General features: G+C 35.0%; 1 protein-coding gene across 1 annotated transcript; it reads right to left on the bottom strand.

The window, feature by feature from the left end:
* Positions 1 to 8,026: 8,026 nt before the first annotated feature.
* On the bottom strand, positions 8,027 to 8,857 carry LOC140435686 (zinc finger MYM-type protein 1-like). Its single transcript, XM_072524407.1, has one exon. It carries the CDS (start codon positions 8,855 to 8,857, stop codon positions 8,027 to 8,029), a length of 831 nt encoding a protein of 276 aa, XP_072380508.1.
* Between the last annotated feature and the right edge of the window lie 5,796 nt (positions 8,858 to 14,653).

Genomic DNA, 14,653 nt, shown 5'->3' with positions numbered 1-14,653 from the left:
AACAACTTTGAAACTAACGTCTCACAAAATACTGTTTATGAATTTTGATCATTTTCTTCAAACTATTTAAACAATAATTGTCCACCCACTTTCTCTTTCTGCTCGTGAAATGTGACTGAAATCAAGCTTGCAACGACGACTGTTTTAACATGTCGTCCTTCATTTTGTTTTTAACTTTTAACGTATTTATTAATTTTTAAAGTGTTTTTTTAACAGTAACATTTTTAAGTTTAGTTGCAACTTCAGTATTATCATGTTATTTAACGTTGTTGTTTATGCCACGAATCTTACATTCGGGTAAGTTTTTTATAGTTTTTTATAGCCTTTTTTTGCACCATTCAAATTGTTACAACATAGTAATTTTCTTTGTAGACCTTCATAAAGGTGGCAAAAAACCACCGAAAGCTTGGATTTAGAATAAATAGTACGCCTTAGCAAGAAGAACAATTAAGGAAGCGGCAAACAACGTCCTAGGACCAGAAGAATCCACTCCACGCAACAGTTGGTTCGACGATGAATGTGAAGATATCACTAAAAGAAAAAATTATGCATATAAACTTATGCAACAAAGAAGAACACGGGATAAGGAGCAAATGTACAAAGACCTTAGGAAGGAGGAAAAACGCATACATCGAAGGAAAAAGCGGAGCTTCGAAAACCAGATTATGCAAGAGCTTCAATCATTAAAGGGGCAAAATGAAACTAGAAAGTTCTATATTATCCTAAATAAGACAAGAAAAGAATTTAAACCACGGCTGACGATGTGTAGAGACAAAAATGGACATATAGTCAGTACCGCTGACGCAGTACAAAGCAGATGGGTTGAGCACTTCAAAGAACTACTTGGTACCGAAGTGGAGAATGATGCGTCACCCCAAAAACCAAGAAATAACACTCACGTAGAACCTCCTTCAATATTTGAAGTGAAAGACGCAATCACACGACTCAAAAATAGCAAGTCCCCAGGAGTGGATTGTATCCCCGCAGAGCTCATCAAACATGGAGGTAACAGCATTATGCACCAAATTCACAACATAATAGTCAAAGTCTGGGAAGAAGAACAAATGCCAGAGGAATGGTGCACTGGAATCATATGTCCACTGCACAAAAAGGGAGATTTGTTGGAATGTAAAAATTATAGGGGTATAACTCTTCTGAATACAATGTACAAAATATTCTTCAACACCCTGTACAGCCGTTTAAGTACGTACGTGGAAGAAATCCTTGATGAGTATCAAAGCGGTTTTAGGCCAGGTAGGTCAACAATTGACCAGATTTTTGTGCTACGTCAAATCTTAGAAAAAACCAATGAATTTAATATTGACACGTTCCATCTCTTTGTGGACTTTAAGTCAGCATATGATAGCGTCCTAAGAGGTAAATTATACGAAGCCATGAATGAACTTAACATTCCCCATAAATTAATAAGGCTCGTAAAAACAACTATGAGTAAAGTGATCTGCAGAGTGCAAATACAAGGCGATATGTCACAAGCGTTTGAAACATATGCAGGGTTACGGCAGGGAGACGCGCTGGCGTGCCTTCTCTTTAATATAGCGTTAGAAAAGACTATAAGAGATGCCGAGTTACACAATAGGGGAACAATCTTTAATAAATCAACGCAGATTATGGCTTACGCTGACGATCTGGATTTGATCGCACGCACTACACGAGGACTTAAAGAGATGACTTCCACCTTCTTGACAGCCGCACAAAATATGGGCCTTAAAATAAACGAGGAAAAAACCAAAATGTTAGCATCTATTCCAAATAACAGAGATAGCGCTAGAACGCCGAAGAAAACTTCAGTATAGATCAATATAATTTTGAGGTAGTAAATAAGTTTACATATTTGGGTTCTCTCATAACAAACGATAATGACACATCTGAAGAAGTAAAACGGAGGGTACTGCTAGCAAACAAATGTTATTTTGGACTAAGCAAGCAGCTAAAAAACAGAAATTTAAGCCAGAAAACCAAACTAATAATATATAGAACACTCATCCTACCAGTGCTGACATATGGGTCAGAAACATGGACCATCTCCAAAACAGACGCAAATCTTCTGCTCGTCTTCGAAAGGAAGATACTAAGAAGAATAATGGGCGCATTCTGTGAGAATGGTATTTGGAGAAGGCGATATAATTTCGAATTGTACGAGAAGTATAAAAAAATAGTAAATGGTAGAGATGTAATATCCTTCATCAAAATAGGTAGGCTTAGATGGGCTGGACATGTGTCAAGAGCAAATGAAAATTACCCACCCAGACGAACTCTATTATCGGTCCCAGTGGGAAATAGGAGTAGAGGCAGACCACGACTGAGATGGAGGGACGGTGTGGACGAGGACGCAAGGAAAATCGGCGCGGCAAATTGGCAACGGTTGGCGATGAACAGAAACGACTGGCGAAATAGACTGGGGAAGGTCAAGGCTCAACTAGAGCTGTAGCACCACTGATGATGATGATGAGTACGCCTTAGCAAAGCTCTATTTTGTATTGACTACCACACCCATGTAATCAAAACCTAAATTTCGAAATACGCTACAGAATGGTCAAGTGCTACATATGGTCCATCTTGCTTTATGGCATGGAAACGTGGACTTTAAAAAAAACATCTATCAACAAACTGTCAACATCTGTGTAATTAATTCATATTTATTCATATTTATACATTTCTTGATTTGTTTTTAATAAGAATCTGGCTAGAAATTTTGTACTATCGTATTTTTTATTATAAGGATTAAAAGTATATTTAATACATTTAAAAATTCTTCTTTTTATATGTAACTCTTAAATGTGAGCAGAGTATTTTTATTTTTGATAACAGGCGTGTTTTCTCCCCAAAAAAAAATCTCAGCTTTAAATAAATCACACTAACTTTTATTTCACCACCACCATCCATTTTCTCTTTCACTATAGACATATAATTCTTAAATTTCCAATTGTAGCTCCATCCATTATCTCCGACCATGCTCTACACATCTATCAAACAGCCATTGTGAAATGAATTACATTTCGGAACAAAAAAGAAAAAGAAATCACATTTGTTTGATATCGGCACATCAGCGCAAACACACACAGCCAAATAATTCTCATGAGACATAATAGGAAAGAATTTTTCTTTTGTACTTCTTGATTGGTGAAAAGTTTTTCAATTGAATTTTGTTGATGTAATGCTTCGACGGTTTGATAAAAGTTTAACACGAATATCTGTTCAGAAAAGCATTGGGGCATTGTAATTGAAATGGGAAATGAAATAGACTACCGAGTTAGAACTAAAAACCTTATATAACAAAAATGTTCATTCCCAATTCCCTGTACTAATTCTACTAAAAGTATAGATAATACTTTTTTACTGAAATGTTTCTAGGAGAATATCAGGCAGGATTCAGGCGTGGACGTTCAACCATTAACCAGATCTTTACACTACGAGAGATCCTCGAAAAAGCGCAAGAGTTTAACATAGATATGTATCATATTTTTGTCGATTTTAAAGCGGCATATGACAGTGTCTTAAGACCAAGCCTTTACAACGCTATGAATGAGTTAGGAATTCCAAAAAAACTCATATGTTTGATAAAAGTGACAATGGCGAAGATGCTATCAGCAGTAAAAATTCAAAACGACTCTTCAACCCAATTTCAAATACATAGGGGGTTAAAGCAGGGAGATGCGCTGGCGTGTCAGCTTTTTAATGTCGCATTAGAAAAAGTTGTACGAGACGCTAATTTAGATAGCAGGGGAACAATATTTAATAGATCAGTCCAAATTCTAGCATATGCAGACGACGTGGACATTATAACAAGAACTAGGGCGAGAACTGCGAAAATCCTAACCGAGCTAGTAGCAGGAGCAGAACGAATGGGGTTACAGATAAATCAAAATAAAACCAAATTCATGGCGACTAACACAAACACAAGAGCTGGAAATGTTGACACAAATTTAATGATCAATGACCAAAACTTCGAAGCAGTTAAAGAGTTCATATATCTAGGGACATCGGTTAACCCCAATAATAACACATCTGAGGAAATAAAAAGGCGAATAATAATTGCAAACAGGTGTTATCATGGTCTATCAAAGTACTTAGTTAACAAACGCCTGTCTCAAAAAACTCGTATAAGGTTGTATAGAACACTGATAGTCCCCGTTCTCACATGTGGATCAAAGGCATGGACGCTAACGAAAACAGATGAATCCGCTCTATCCATTTTTGAAAGAAAGGTGCTACGCAAGATATTCGGAGCGGTCTGTGAGAACGGAATATGGAGGCGTAGATACAACTTTGAACTGCAGAATATCTACAAGCATACGTTTGGTGGTAAAGATATAACCACTATAATTAAGCGAAACCGCCTGCAGTGGGCAGGACATGTAGCCCAGGCCCCTGAGTCAAACATGATAAAAAAGATTCTAACAGCGCAACCCGTGGGAATGAGAAGACGGAGTAGACCAAAGCTGAGGTGGATGGACGGGGTAACACAAGATGCCGAAAAGATCGAAGTCGGCAACTGGAAAATGCAAGCGAGGGACAGAATATAATGGCGTAGAAAGCTTGAGAAGGTCGAGGTCCTCTAAGGGCTGTAGCACCAAGATAATGATGATGATGATGATAATACTTTTTAAAGAAATTGAAGTCTCTTATCAATTCTGTCAAAATGAAATCAAAGTTATACTGCGCCTCAGGTCAAAAGAGTATAAAACAATACAGGAATGGTATTTAGCCATAACATTGTTCTCAATAAAGAGAATTACTGACAAGTTTAATGACAAATGAAATTTACAAGAACTGATAGTTTTAAAAAAATATATATTTATTATTTTACTGCTAGTCATCATATTTCTTAAATATGTTGGTGAAGGTAAAGGTGTCATTGAACTACAGGCATTTGAGTTCAAGCTAAGTAGTATTATCGTACTATGTTCCTGAACTTAGCTCACTCTCACAAAAACAGCTGTCAATTTCTAGAGCAAAATGGAAACATTTCATGTGTTGAAGTACATAGAGACAATCTGTTGGTCATGCAGTTTAGACTTAAGCCTATTGCAGAATGTAATTTAGTTTGCAAAACATCAATTAAAGTTGTGGCATGATCGCCTGGGCATATTAACTTCAGTACAATTAAGAAAACAGCTAATTTAGTAAAAAATATGAGAGTAGAAGAGAAAGAAGACTTTTTCTCTGAGTCATGCCAGTGTGGAAAGCAGTCAAGAAAATCCCATAAAAGTCTTACAAGAAGCAGATCAGACAAACCAGGTAAAATGATTGACACAGATGTATGTAGACCAGTAAACATTTCCTCTCCAAGTGGATCAAAATATTTTGTTTTATCTAAAGATGATTGTAGTGATCATTGCAGTGTTTGTTTTCTAAAACACAAGTCAGATGTTCTCAACAAGTTCAAGGATTTTTAAATACTGATCGAAAATCAAACTGGTAATAAGATTAAGATTTAAGAAATAACCAAGGTAAAGTAGAATATATCAATAGTGATTTTTAGGATTTTATCGTGAAAAATGGTATATTACATGAATGTTTAGCTCCATATACACCTCAACAAAATGGTCGCAGTGAGAGGCAGTTAAGGACAATTGTTGAAAGTGTGAGGACTATGGTTATCACGAAAAATGTGCCACAAGAATTGTGGACTGAAGCTGTAAACACCGCTATATATGTTCTCAATAGAACAGCTTCAAGTCAAGTACAAAACATGACTCCATATGAAAAGTGGTTTGGACGAAAACCAGATCTAAAGCGTATCAGAGTTTTTGGCAGTACATCTTACATGTTTATACCATTACAGTTCCGTAACAAGTTTGATTCAAAATCAAGACAATTATTGTTTGTTGGATATAATGGATATTCATCAAATTATAGACTTTGGGATTGTAAGAAGAGAAGAATTGAAGTGAGCTGCAATGTAATTTTTAATGAAGATAAAACAATTGAAAATAAGAAAGAAATTTTTGGTTAAAATTTAAAATCTTAGATGATAATCAAGAAAAAGACTACGATGCTATGTATGATATTCAAGAATGTGGCATGAAGAGAGTTTAGAAATGTCACAAGGTAGTAGTTCTCAAGCAACAGATCATGATGATGATGATTTTGATTGTAATCTGTTCTATGATGCCGAAGATGATAATATTAATGACAAATAGTTACGCAACAGAAATACACTGTTTAACCCAGACTAATGTGGTGTAGCAAACTACTGTGAAATATTTGCACCTATAACTTATGAAGGTGCAATAAATTGTGAGGATCCAAGCAAGTGGCAAAAAGCAATGGAGGAAGAAATAGATGCCGTTAATAAAATTGCTCAATGGTACAAAAGTGATAGACAAAAAGTGGGTTTATCGTGTTAAGACTGACTCAGATGGTAATTCTGTTTGCTATAAAGCACGTCTGGTTGCACGCGGTTTTATGCAAGAACGAGGAATAGACTATGAAGACACTTTCCCCTCCGGTTGTGCGGTATGACTCAGTGCAAATTTCGTTATCGTTAGTAGTAAAAAAAGACTTTAGACTTGCTAATTTTGATGTACAGACAGAATTTCTGTATGGTGACTTATCAGAGTGTGTGTATATGAAGCAGCAAACTGGTTTTGAAAGTAAGAATTCACAGAACTTACTGTGTAAATTGAATAAAATCTTATATGAACTTAAGCCATCACCAAGATGCTGGAATCAGAAGATTGTATCTTTCTTAATAAATTTAACTTAAGATAATTAAAAAGTGGTCAATGTGTTTTTGTTGGTAATTTTGCAAATGCTAAGACTAATTTAGCAATTTATGTTGATGATGAACTTGTCATGTCAAAATCAGAAAGTGCTATTAATGAACTAATAGAAACTTTAAAACAAATATTTAAAATAACTGTGAATTTAAATAATCAATTACATTTTGTTGGACTTGACATTGAACAAGATCTTAATGTGGGTACAATTGTTATTCATCAACATAATTATATAGAAAAACTTCTTAGTGAATTCAATATGACTAATGCTAATCCATTAAAGATTTCTACTGAGCCTAGTCTACCTTTGTCTAAGGGAAATATTTTAAATTGTAATACATCTTTGCCATATAGTAAGGCTGTTGGTCCACTAATATTTCTGGCACGCCCAGATATTACATTTACAGTTAATTAGGTAAGCAGATTCTTTAATACTTGGAGTCATGAACATTAGAAAGCAGTAAAACGAATTCTTAGATATCTGATATATACCTACTACTCAATATAAAATTATGTAAAAAAACTACACAAATCAATATAATAGGCTACACTGATGCAAACTTTGCTGGCTGTCTAGATAGAAGAAAATCTACTAGTGGATATGTATTTATGCTGGGCAATGGCCCTATCACCTGGAAGAGCCAAAAACAGAACATAGTTGCACAATCAACTACAGAGGCCGAATATGTGTCTTTGGCTTTTAGTGTTAGAAAAGCTTATGGCTTAAAATTTTTATAAAATCGATTGGAATTGATGTCTCACCTGTCAATGTCTTTGTTGATAATCAATCTGCCATTAAGCTGACACATACACAACAATTTCATAGCAGAACGAAACATATTGATATTAAGATTCACTTTGTTCGAGATGAATGTAAAACTAAGAATATCTGTGTAAGCTATGTCAATTCAAGCAATCAGTTAGCCGATTTGTTCACCAAAGCATTTTCAAAGACAGTTATTTACAATTGATTGAATAAATTAAATTTGTCCATTTAACTATGTATTTATTAATTTGTATCGGTCTTTGTTTTAAATTTGTTGTCAAATCTTAAATAAGTGGGAGTGTTATTCAGGATCGCCCAGAGCCAGGCCGGGCCCCGGGGATGAGACCCGGCCGCCCCCCCCCCAAACCCAGTTGAACGAAAATTCCCAAAAATCTGATAACTCATAAACTGAGATATGTAATAGTGAACATTCATGCTATTGACACAGGAAGGAAGAAAATTAAAGCAGTTTTAGCAATTAAACTTTGTTTTTAATTATTTACAATAGAACTGTTAGTTACAACATAACTTTTCTTGCTTTCATGTCCGCAAAGTTTTGGATCACGTGGTCGAAATCAAGAGTTTTTGCAAGTTTCGACTCTATGCTTAACAGTCCCAAATCAGATAATCGTTGTTGACCCATAGTGGATCTTAAACAATTCTTAATTCGGCTCAAAACACTAAATGATCTCTCGGCCTGAGCAACGGATACTGGTAGGCAACAGAATATGCGAAGAGCAATGCACACATTGGGGAAAAGATTTGTCACATTAAGGGACACGAGCTTGTTCAAAAGTTTTGCTGGTTTCAGCGACGTATCTGAGATGTTTGATTTACTAACAGTTTTCAAGTAAATCATTTCATCAACTAGATCCCTGCTTACATCTGAATTGTACTCTTCGGCCAATCTTATACAACTTTCTGAGATCGTATTTTCGTCCATTTCGTTATACTTCCATAAAAATGAAAATTTCATTTCGATTTCTCTCAGTGCTGTGAGCATCGTTTTCAGGTTGGCCACCAAAACATCAATTATTGTGTAAAAAACTTCTGTTTTGAAGCGTTCTTCCGGGGATAAATTTAACATTACATCTTCTGTAGCTGTTTCATCGTGAAAGGTCTTCCTCTTTCTCGCACGGGAAGTGGAGAGTTCCGGTTCGATACCATAAGCGTTTGCAACATGTTTGCATTCAGACAATATCTTGTCCCAGTTATTTCTTAAAGCACTTAAATCATCAATTAGGCTCTCTATATTACTACTCTCAACATCCAAAGTAGCGTCCATAGTTTGAAGTAGTTGACTTCTGTAGTTGATGGGTACCAACACTTTCACCCAAATTGACGCCATGAGGATGCACTTGAAGGTGTTAAGATATTCTAAAACCCCATTGATTGTGGCTCTCGTTTCAACAGTTACGTTAAGATTCAACAATGATGAAACTGCCTCAATGATTTTGCCTATGTGTGCCGCTATTGGTTTCACACATTCTACTCTAGCACTCTACCTCGTATCAGACAATGAGTGCAGTGAAGATCCTACTATCTCTTTCAGAAGCTCCCATCTTTTCGGGCTGCAACTGAATAAATTGTACAGATTCTGAACAACACCAAAGAAAGTCTGTGCTTCAGTACAATTCTCAGCAGCGCATACTCCACATAACTTCAAACTGTGGCATCCACATGGTGAGTACACAGCCAAAGGGGGTTTGATTTTAAAATATGAGCCTGAACACCCTTATACTTGCCACTCATATTACTGCCGTTATCGAATCTCTGTCCTCTACATTCATCTAAGGATATTTCATATTTTTTAAGAACTTCTTTGATTAGATTTGCGATGTCTTCTCCAGTTTTTTTCATTGCAGTCGGAAAACTTCAAAAATCGTTCATGGATTTCATATTCTTTTACGTCTTCTTTGAAAATAATGGACGATCAGGGGCTCGCACGCGCAATGTATTCCCGATATATTTTTGTTAATTGTAACTTATGCAAAGAAATAATTTCTTGCATATTGCCTTTTCCAAATGCATAATATTCCTTATAATAATTTCATAATTAAAACCGCAAGCAAATTCAATCTGTTGTAAAATATTTTAATAAAAGGAATTTTTTTAAATTTGCTAACGGCCAGGCCCGGGCCCCGGGGATTTTGCCCCCCCTGCCCCCCCACTGGTCGGGCCTGGTGTTATTTGGTTATGTCACTTCTTATCAACTGTTAGATGTAAGCACATGTTTTGTTAATAATCTCAGGCCTATTATTCAATAAATTTGTTATTAATCGATCGTCAGGTTGTTTTATTTATCATTATGTATACTTTTATATTTTTAATTAATTCTTTTTGTAAATTTATGTCTTAGTTTAATTTTTTTGTCGTTTTAAATTAATACCTTTATAAATTAATACTCTAAAAATCTCGAAAATTTGTCTAAAACAATTAACATAATTTAACATAAAATAGTAAAGCGACTGTTTATTGATCGTTAAATTGCATATCTAGAACATGTTTTACTTACTTCTGTGTATTATTTCAAAGTTCCTCCTTTTGGGGTGTTTTCTAAAACAAAATATACAAATTACTACAAAGTTTCTATTATGAAGTTATAACAAAAACACTTCACAGCTTTTGGTCAGTCACAATACTAAGTAAAATACCATGTTTTACGACAATATTTATCAAATATATTATTTACAGGTACCATCACAAGATAGGTTTTTAAAAGAGCGAGAATTCTCATCAACATGAGAAAGGTCCAATATTTCGGCCATATAATGAGAGGACTCGCTTACTCTGGTTAACCATTCACGGCAAAATCAAGGGAAAACGCTGAGTCGGAAGAAAAAACTGTTCTGGCTGAGTAAGATTAGATAATGGACGAGAAATTGTTGTAACAGAAATTAAACGGGTGACCGTTTAGTTCAATTTTGTCAAAGTGAGGATTTAATAATAACTAATACATTTTTTAAATTACCCCCAAGGCGACTGTATACGTGGACGTCACCTCAACATACTCAAGAAAAAGTAATCAGAAACCAAATAGATTACATAATGGTGACAAAAAGATACCGTGATGCCGTGAAATCTACTAAAACTTATCCTGGAGCTGATATTGGTTCGGATCATAATCCAGTAGTATCTGTGATAGAAGCTAGATCAAAGAAAATAAGAAAAACCATCATCCCAGCGTTAGACTTAAGCCAGCTAACAAGTGAACACCTACGACAAACAGTGCAAGAAGAAATAAACACCAGCCTCAGAATAGCAGAAAGTCAAAATAGATGAAAAACTTAAGTATATAAACACTACAATAAGAACTACGGGAACACCTAACCAGATCTGCAAAGAAACACAAGGTATGGATAACATCAGACATACCAGAACTAATGGATGAAAGACGTAAAATGAAGAATAATACACAAAAACACAGAGAGGTTGATAAGAACATAAAGCAAAGAATAAAGAAGGCCAAAGAATTATGGATTGAAGAACAATGTGTAGAAATGGAAAACTATGAAAGAAAATATGACACATTCAATGTACATAAAAAAGTAAAAGAAATTACAGGAACTCAAAGAAGACATCAAATAAGTTTGCTTAAGAACAAAGACGGAGAGATTATTATAGATTTAACAGAAAAAATTAATAGATGGAGTGAATACATAAGAGAATTGTTTGAGGACAACAGAAATAACATTGTTCAGGTAAATGGTGAAACGGGACCTGAAATCCTAAAATGTGAAGTAGAAGCGACACTTAGAAATTCCAAAACTGAAAAGGCAAATGGACCTGATGAGGTTCCTACTGAATTGCTAAAGCTCTTGAATGATGACTCAATAGGTATAATATTGCACTTATTTAACACAATATACAAAACTGGTATTATACCTCAAGAGTGCCTGTTGTCTACATTCGTTATACTGCCAAAGAAATCCACTGCAAAAGAATGTTTAGAACATCGAACAATATCTTTAATGAGCCATCTACTAAAGATATTTCTAAAAGTCATCCACAACCAAGTTTATCAAAAGTTGGATTCAGATATTAGTGATACACAGATGGGGTTCAGAAAGGGATTAGGTACTCGAGAAGCTCTCTTCGGTTTGAATGTTCTTACACAAAGATGCCTAGACGTTAATCAGGAAGTACATGCATATTTGATCGATTTTGCAAAAGCGTTTGACAGAGTACGCCATGATAAGCTAAAATACATTCTTAAAAGAAAGGACATAGATAATAAAGATCTGCGAATAATTCTCAATCTATATTGGAATCAGAAAGCTAACATCAAAATAGAAAATGAGATATCACAAGCAATACAAATACGTATAGGAGTACAACAGGGATGCATTTTGTCACCGCTGCTATTTAATGTTTATAGTAAAAGCATCTGTCAGGAAACCCTTTTGCAAGCAAACGAAGGAATCGTAATTAATGGAGAGGTTGTAAATAATATTCGATACGCAGACGACACTGTACTAGTTGCAAGAACAGTAGAAGAATTACGATTACTTACAAATATAAATATTGCCTCCAACAATTATGGCATAAGAAGTATCAATATCAAAAAAACTAAGTATATGGTCTTCAGTAAGAACATGACACAACCAGCACATATTAGTATAAACGGCATTCAAATTGAAAAAGTATCAAGTTACAAATACTTGGGTACTTCAATAAATGAAACTGGAGACCAAAACAATGAAATAAAAAGACGTATCGAAATTGCCAGGGCCTCTTTCATAAAGATGAGGAAATTCTTCTGCAACAGAGATATAAGCATCCCACTCCGATTAAGAATGCTAAGGGGCTACGTATTTAACACGTTATTATACGGTGTAGAGGCTGGACTCTCAAGCAGAACAATATAAAAAATATTGAAAGTTTCGAGATGTGGTGCTACCGTCGAATTCTGAAGATAAGTTGGGTTGAAAGAGTTACAAATTTGAAGTAATGCGAAGGATGGGAAAAAACCCAGAAATTTTGTCAACGATCAAACGAAGAAAACTCGAATATCTGGGTCACCTAATAGAGGACATAAATACGCATTACTTCAAAATATAATGAAAGGAAAAATAGAAGAAAAACGGAGTTCAGGCCGTAGAAGAATTTCATGGCTGCGTAATTTGAGAGAGTGGTTTGGCTCTACCACTAATGAACTCTTTAGATCAGCTGTAAACAAGGTCAGGATAGCCTTGATGATTTCCAATCTCCGATAGGAGTGGCACAAGAAGAAGAAGAAGAAGAAGAGGAATTGTTTCATGCTGCCGACCGAACACTTCATCAGCTTATTAATGAGACGATAGTCAACGCTTAAAAAACAAGCACTGCACACAAAGAAGAAGAAGACTTGGAAAAACCTCCAACTCCTATAAACAAAAGGTGTCACATATGCCATACAAGACAAGAATCAAAATTGCAATATTTGCTACTAAAATGTTTCTACCGATTATTGTATAAAACAAAATTGCAAAAACTAGTAAATTAATGTGTTGTTTCTTTATTGAATAATGTTGTGTAGTTTTTTTTTAAATTAAAAGTAACTTCAATAATAAAAAATATAATACAAATCAAAATATAAAATGACTGCAATTATTAGAACAGTAAGTCCTTCGCACCCATGTTTACCCTTTATGTAACTAAAAGGTCTGGCCGGGATAAAGGTTACATAAACTTTATTGGCCTCTACTCTACATCGCATGATCCACCTTGCATCTAACACCATTAGTATCCCATTGATGACCCACATTTCAAATGAAGTGGCTGTAAAGGTATCGTGTCGGACTTCAATTACAAGATAATTGCAGCACGAATGCCCTCTGCTTACTTGATAGCTTGATTAAACCAATTTAAAGTTGTGCCGTCAGGTTTGGCACCATTTGTCAGGAGTATATATTACATAGTTGTTTGAAATAAGTTTGGTTTAGAGTTTCTGTTATAATAATAACAAAGTTTGTTGTATCAAACTTTACTAGCAAATTATAATAGTTATTGAATACAAAGTATCATATTTAGTACCAGTATTATGAAAATTAAAACAGACGCTAATTATTATTATCAACGATGAAGTTTGTAGTATCTATGACATCAGCCGATTATTTGTAAATAGTATAGTCGTAAAAGATATAATATGCGAATTATGAGCACTTATTTTGATCACAAAGAAATTCATAAAGGTACCTGTGTATCACCAGATGGACAAACAGTAAACCAAATAGATCATTTACTAATAGAAGCCAAACATATGAGAGCCATAAAAGATAGCCGAAGTTACAGAGGTGCTGATGCAAATTCGGATCACTTTTTGATCAAAGTTAAAATGGAGCAAATATTACCCACAATTAATAACACTAGTTGTAAAGTAAATAAAAAGATATAACGGTGCACTACTTCAGGAGGGAGAAGTTAAGAAAAAATTCAGGCAGCAAATTGAAGAGAAACTGAAAAGCCAGACAACAGTAACTGATATAGAAAGCAGATGGGTACAACTAGAAGAAAAAAATCAAGAAGCAGCCGACTCAGTATTATCAGGAAACAGACAATTTAAACAAACGGATTGGTATGATGAGGATTGAAGAGAGTAAAAAAGCTTATGCCGCAAAAAGACGGGAAGCAAAGAAGATCTGTAGAAGGAAGAAGCGGTCAAGTTTAGAGCAGAAACTAGTTCGTATTGAAGAAGATTTTTTACATAAACAAGTCAGGAATTTCTACCAAGAAATAAAAAGAGACCGAACCCAGTACAAAACCACATCAAGATATTATAAAGATGAAGAGGGGAATCTGTTAGGTGGAACAGATGAAAAATTAAGAAGGTGGGCCAATTATTTCGAGAACATATTATGTACGGACGACCAAGATGAAAGAGAACAAACGCAACTACAACATGAAGAAGTAAGGGACCCAGATGTAAATGAAGAAGTACCCACCAAGGAAGAAATTATAGAGATCATAAAAAACTTAAAAAACAACAAAGCACCTGGTGAAAATGGTATCATTGCTGAGTTTCTAAAAGAAAGTGGCAAAATAGTGCAAAAAGAAATCGCTGAGTTAATACGCGAAGTGTGGATCAAAGAAAAAAATACCCAATCAGTAGAAAGAAGCAATCTTATGTCCAGTGCATAAAAAAGGAGACGTTACAGAATGTAAA

This window comes from Diabrotica undecimpunctata, chromosome 3 (genome assembly GCF_040954645.1).
Source record: "Diabrotica undecimpunctata isolate CICGRU chromosome 3, icDiaUnde3, whole genome shotgun sequence".
Taxonomy (NCBI): domain Eukaryota; kingdom Metazoa; phylum Arthropoda; class Insecta; order Coleoptera; family Chrysomelidae; genus Diabrotica; species Diabrotica undecimpunctata.
This window is presented reverse-complemented; position numbering and strand designations above follow the sequence as displayed.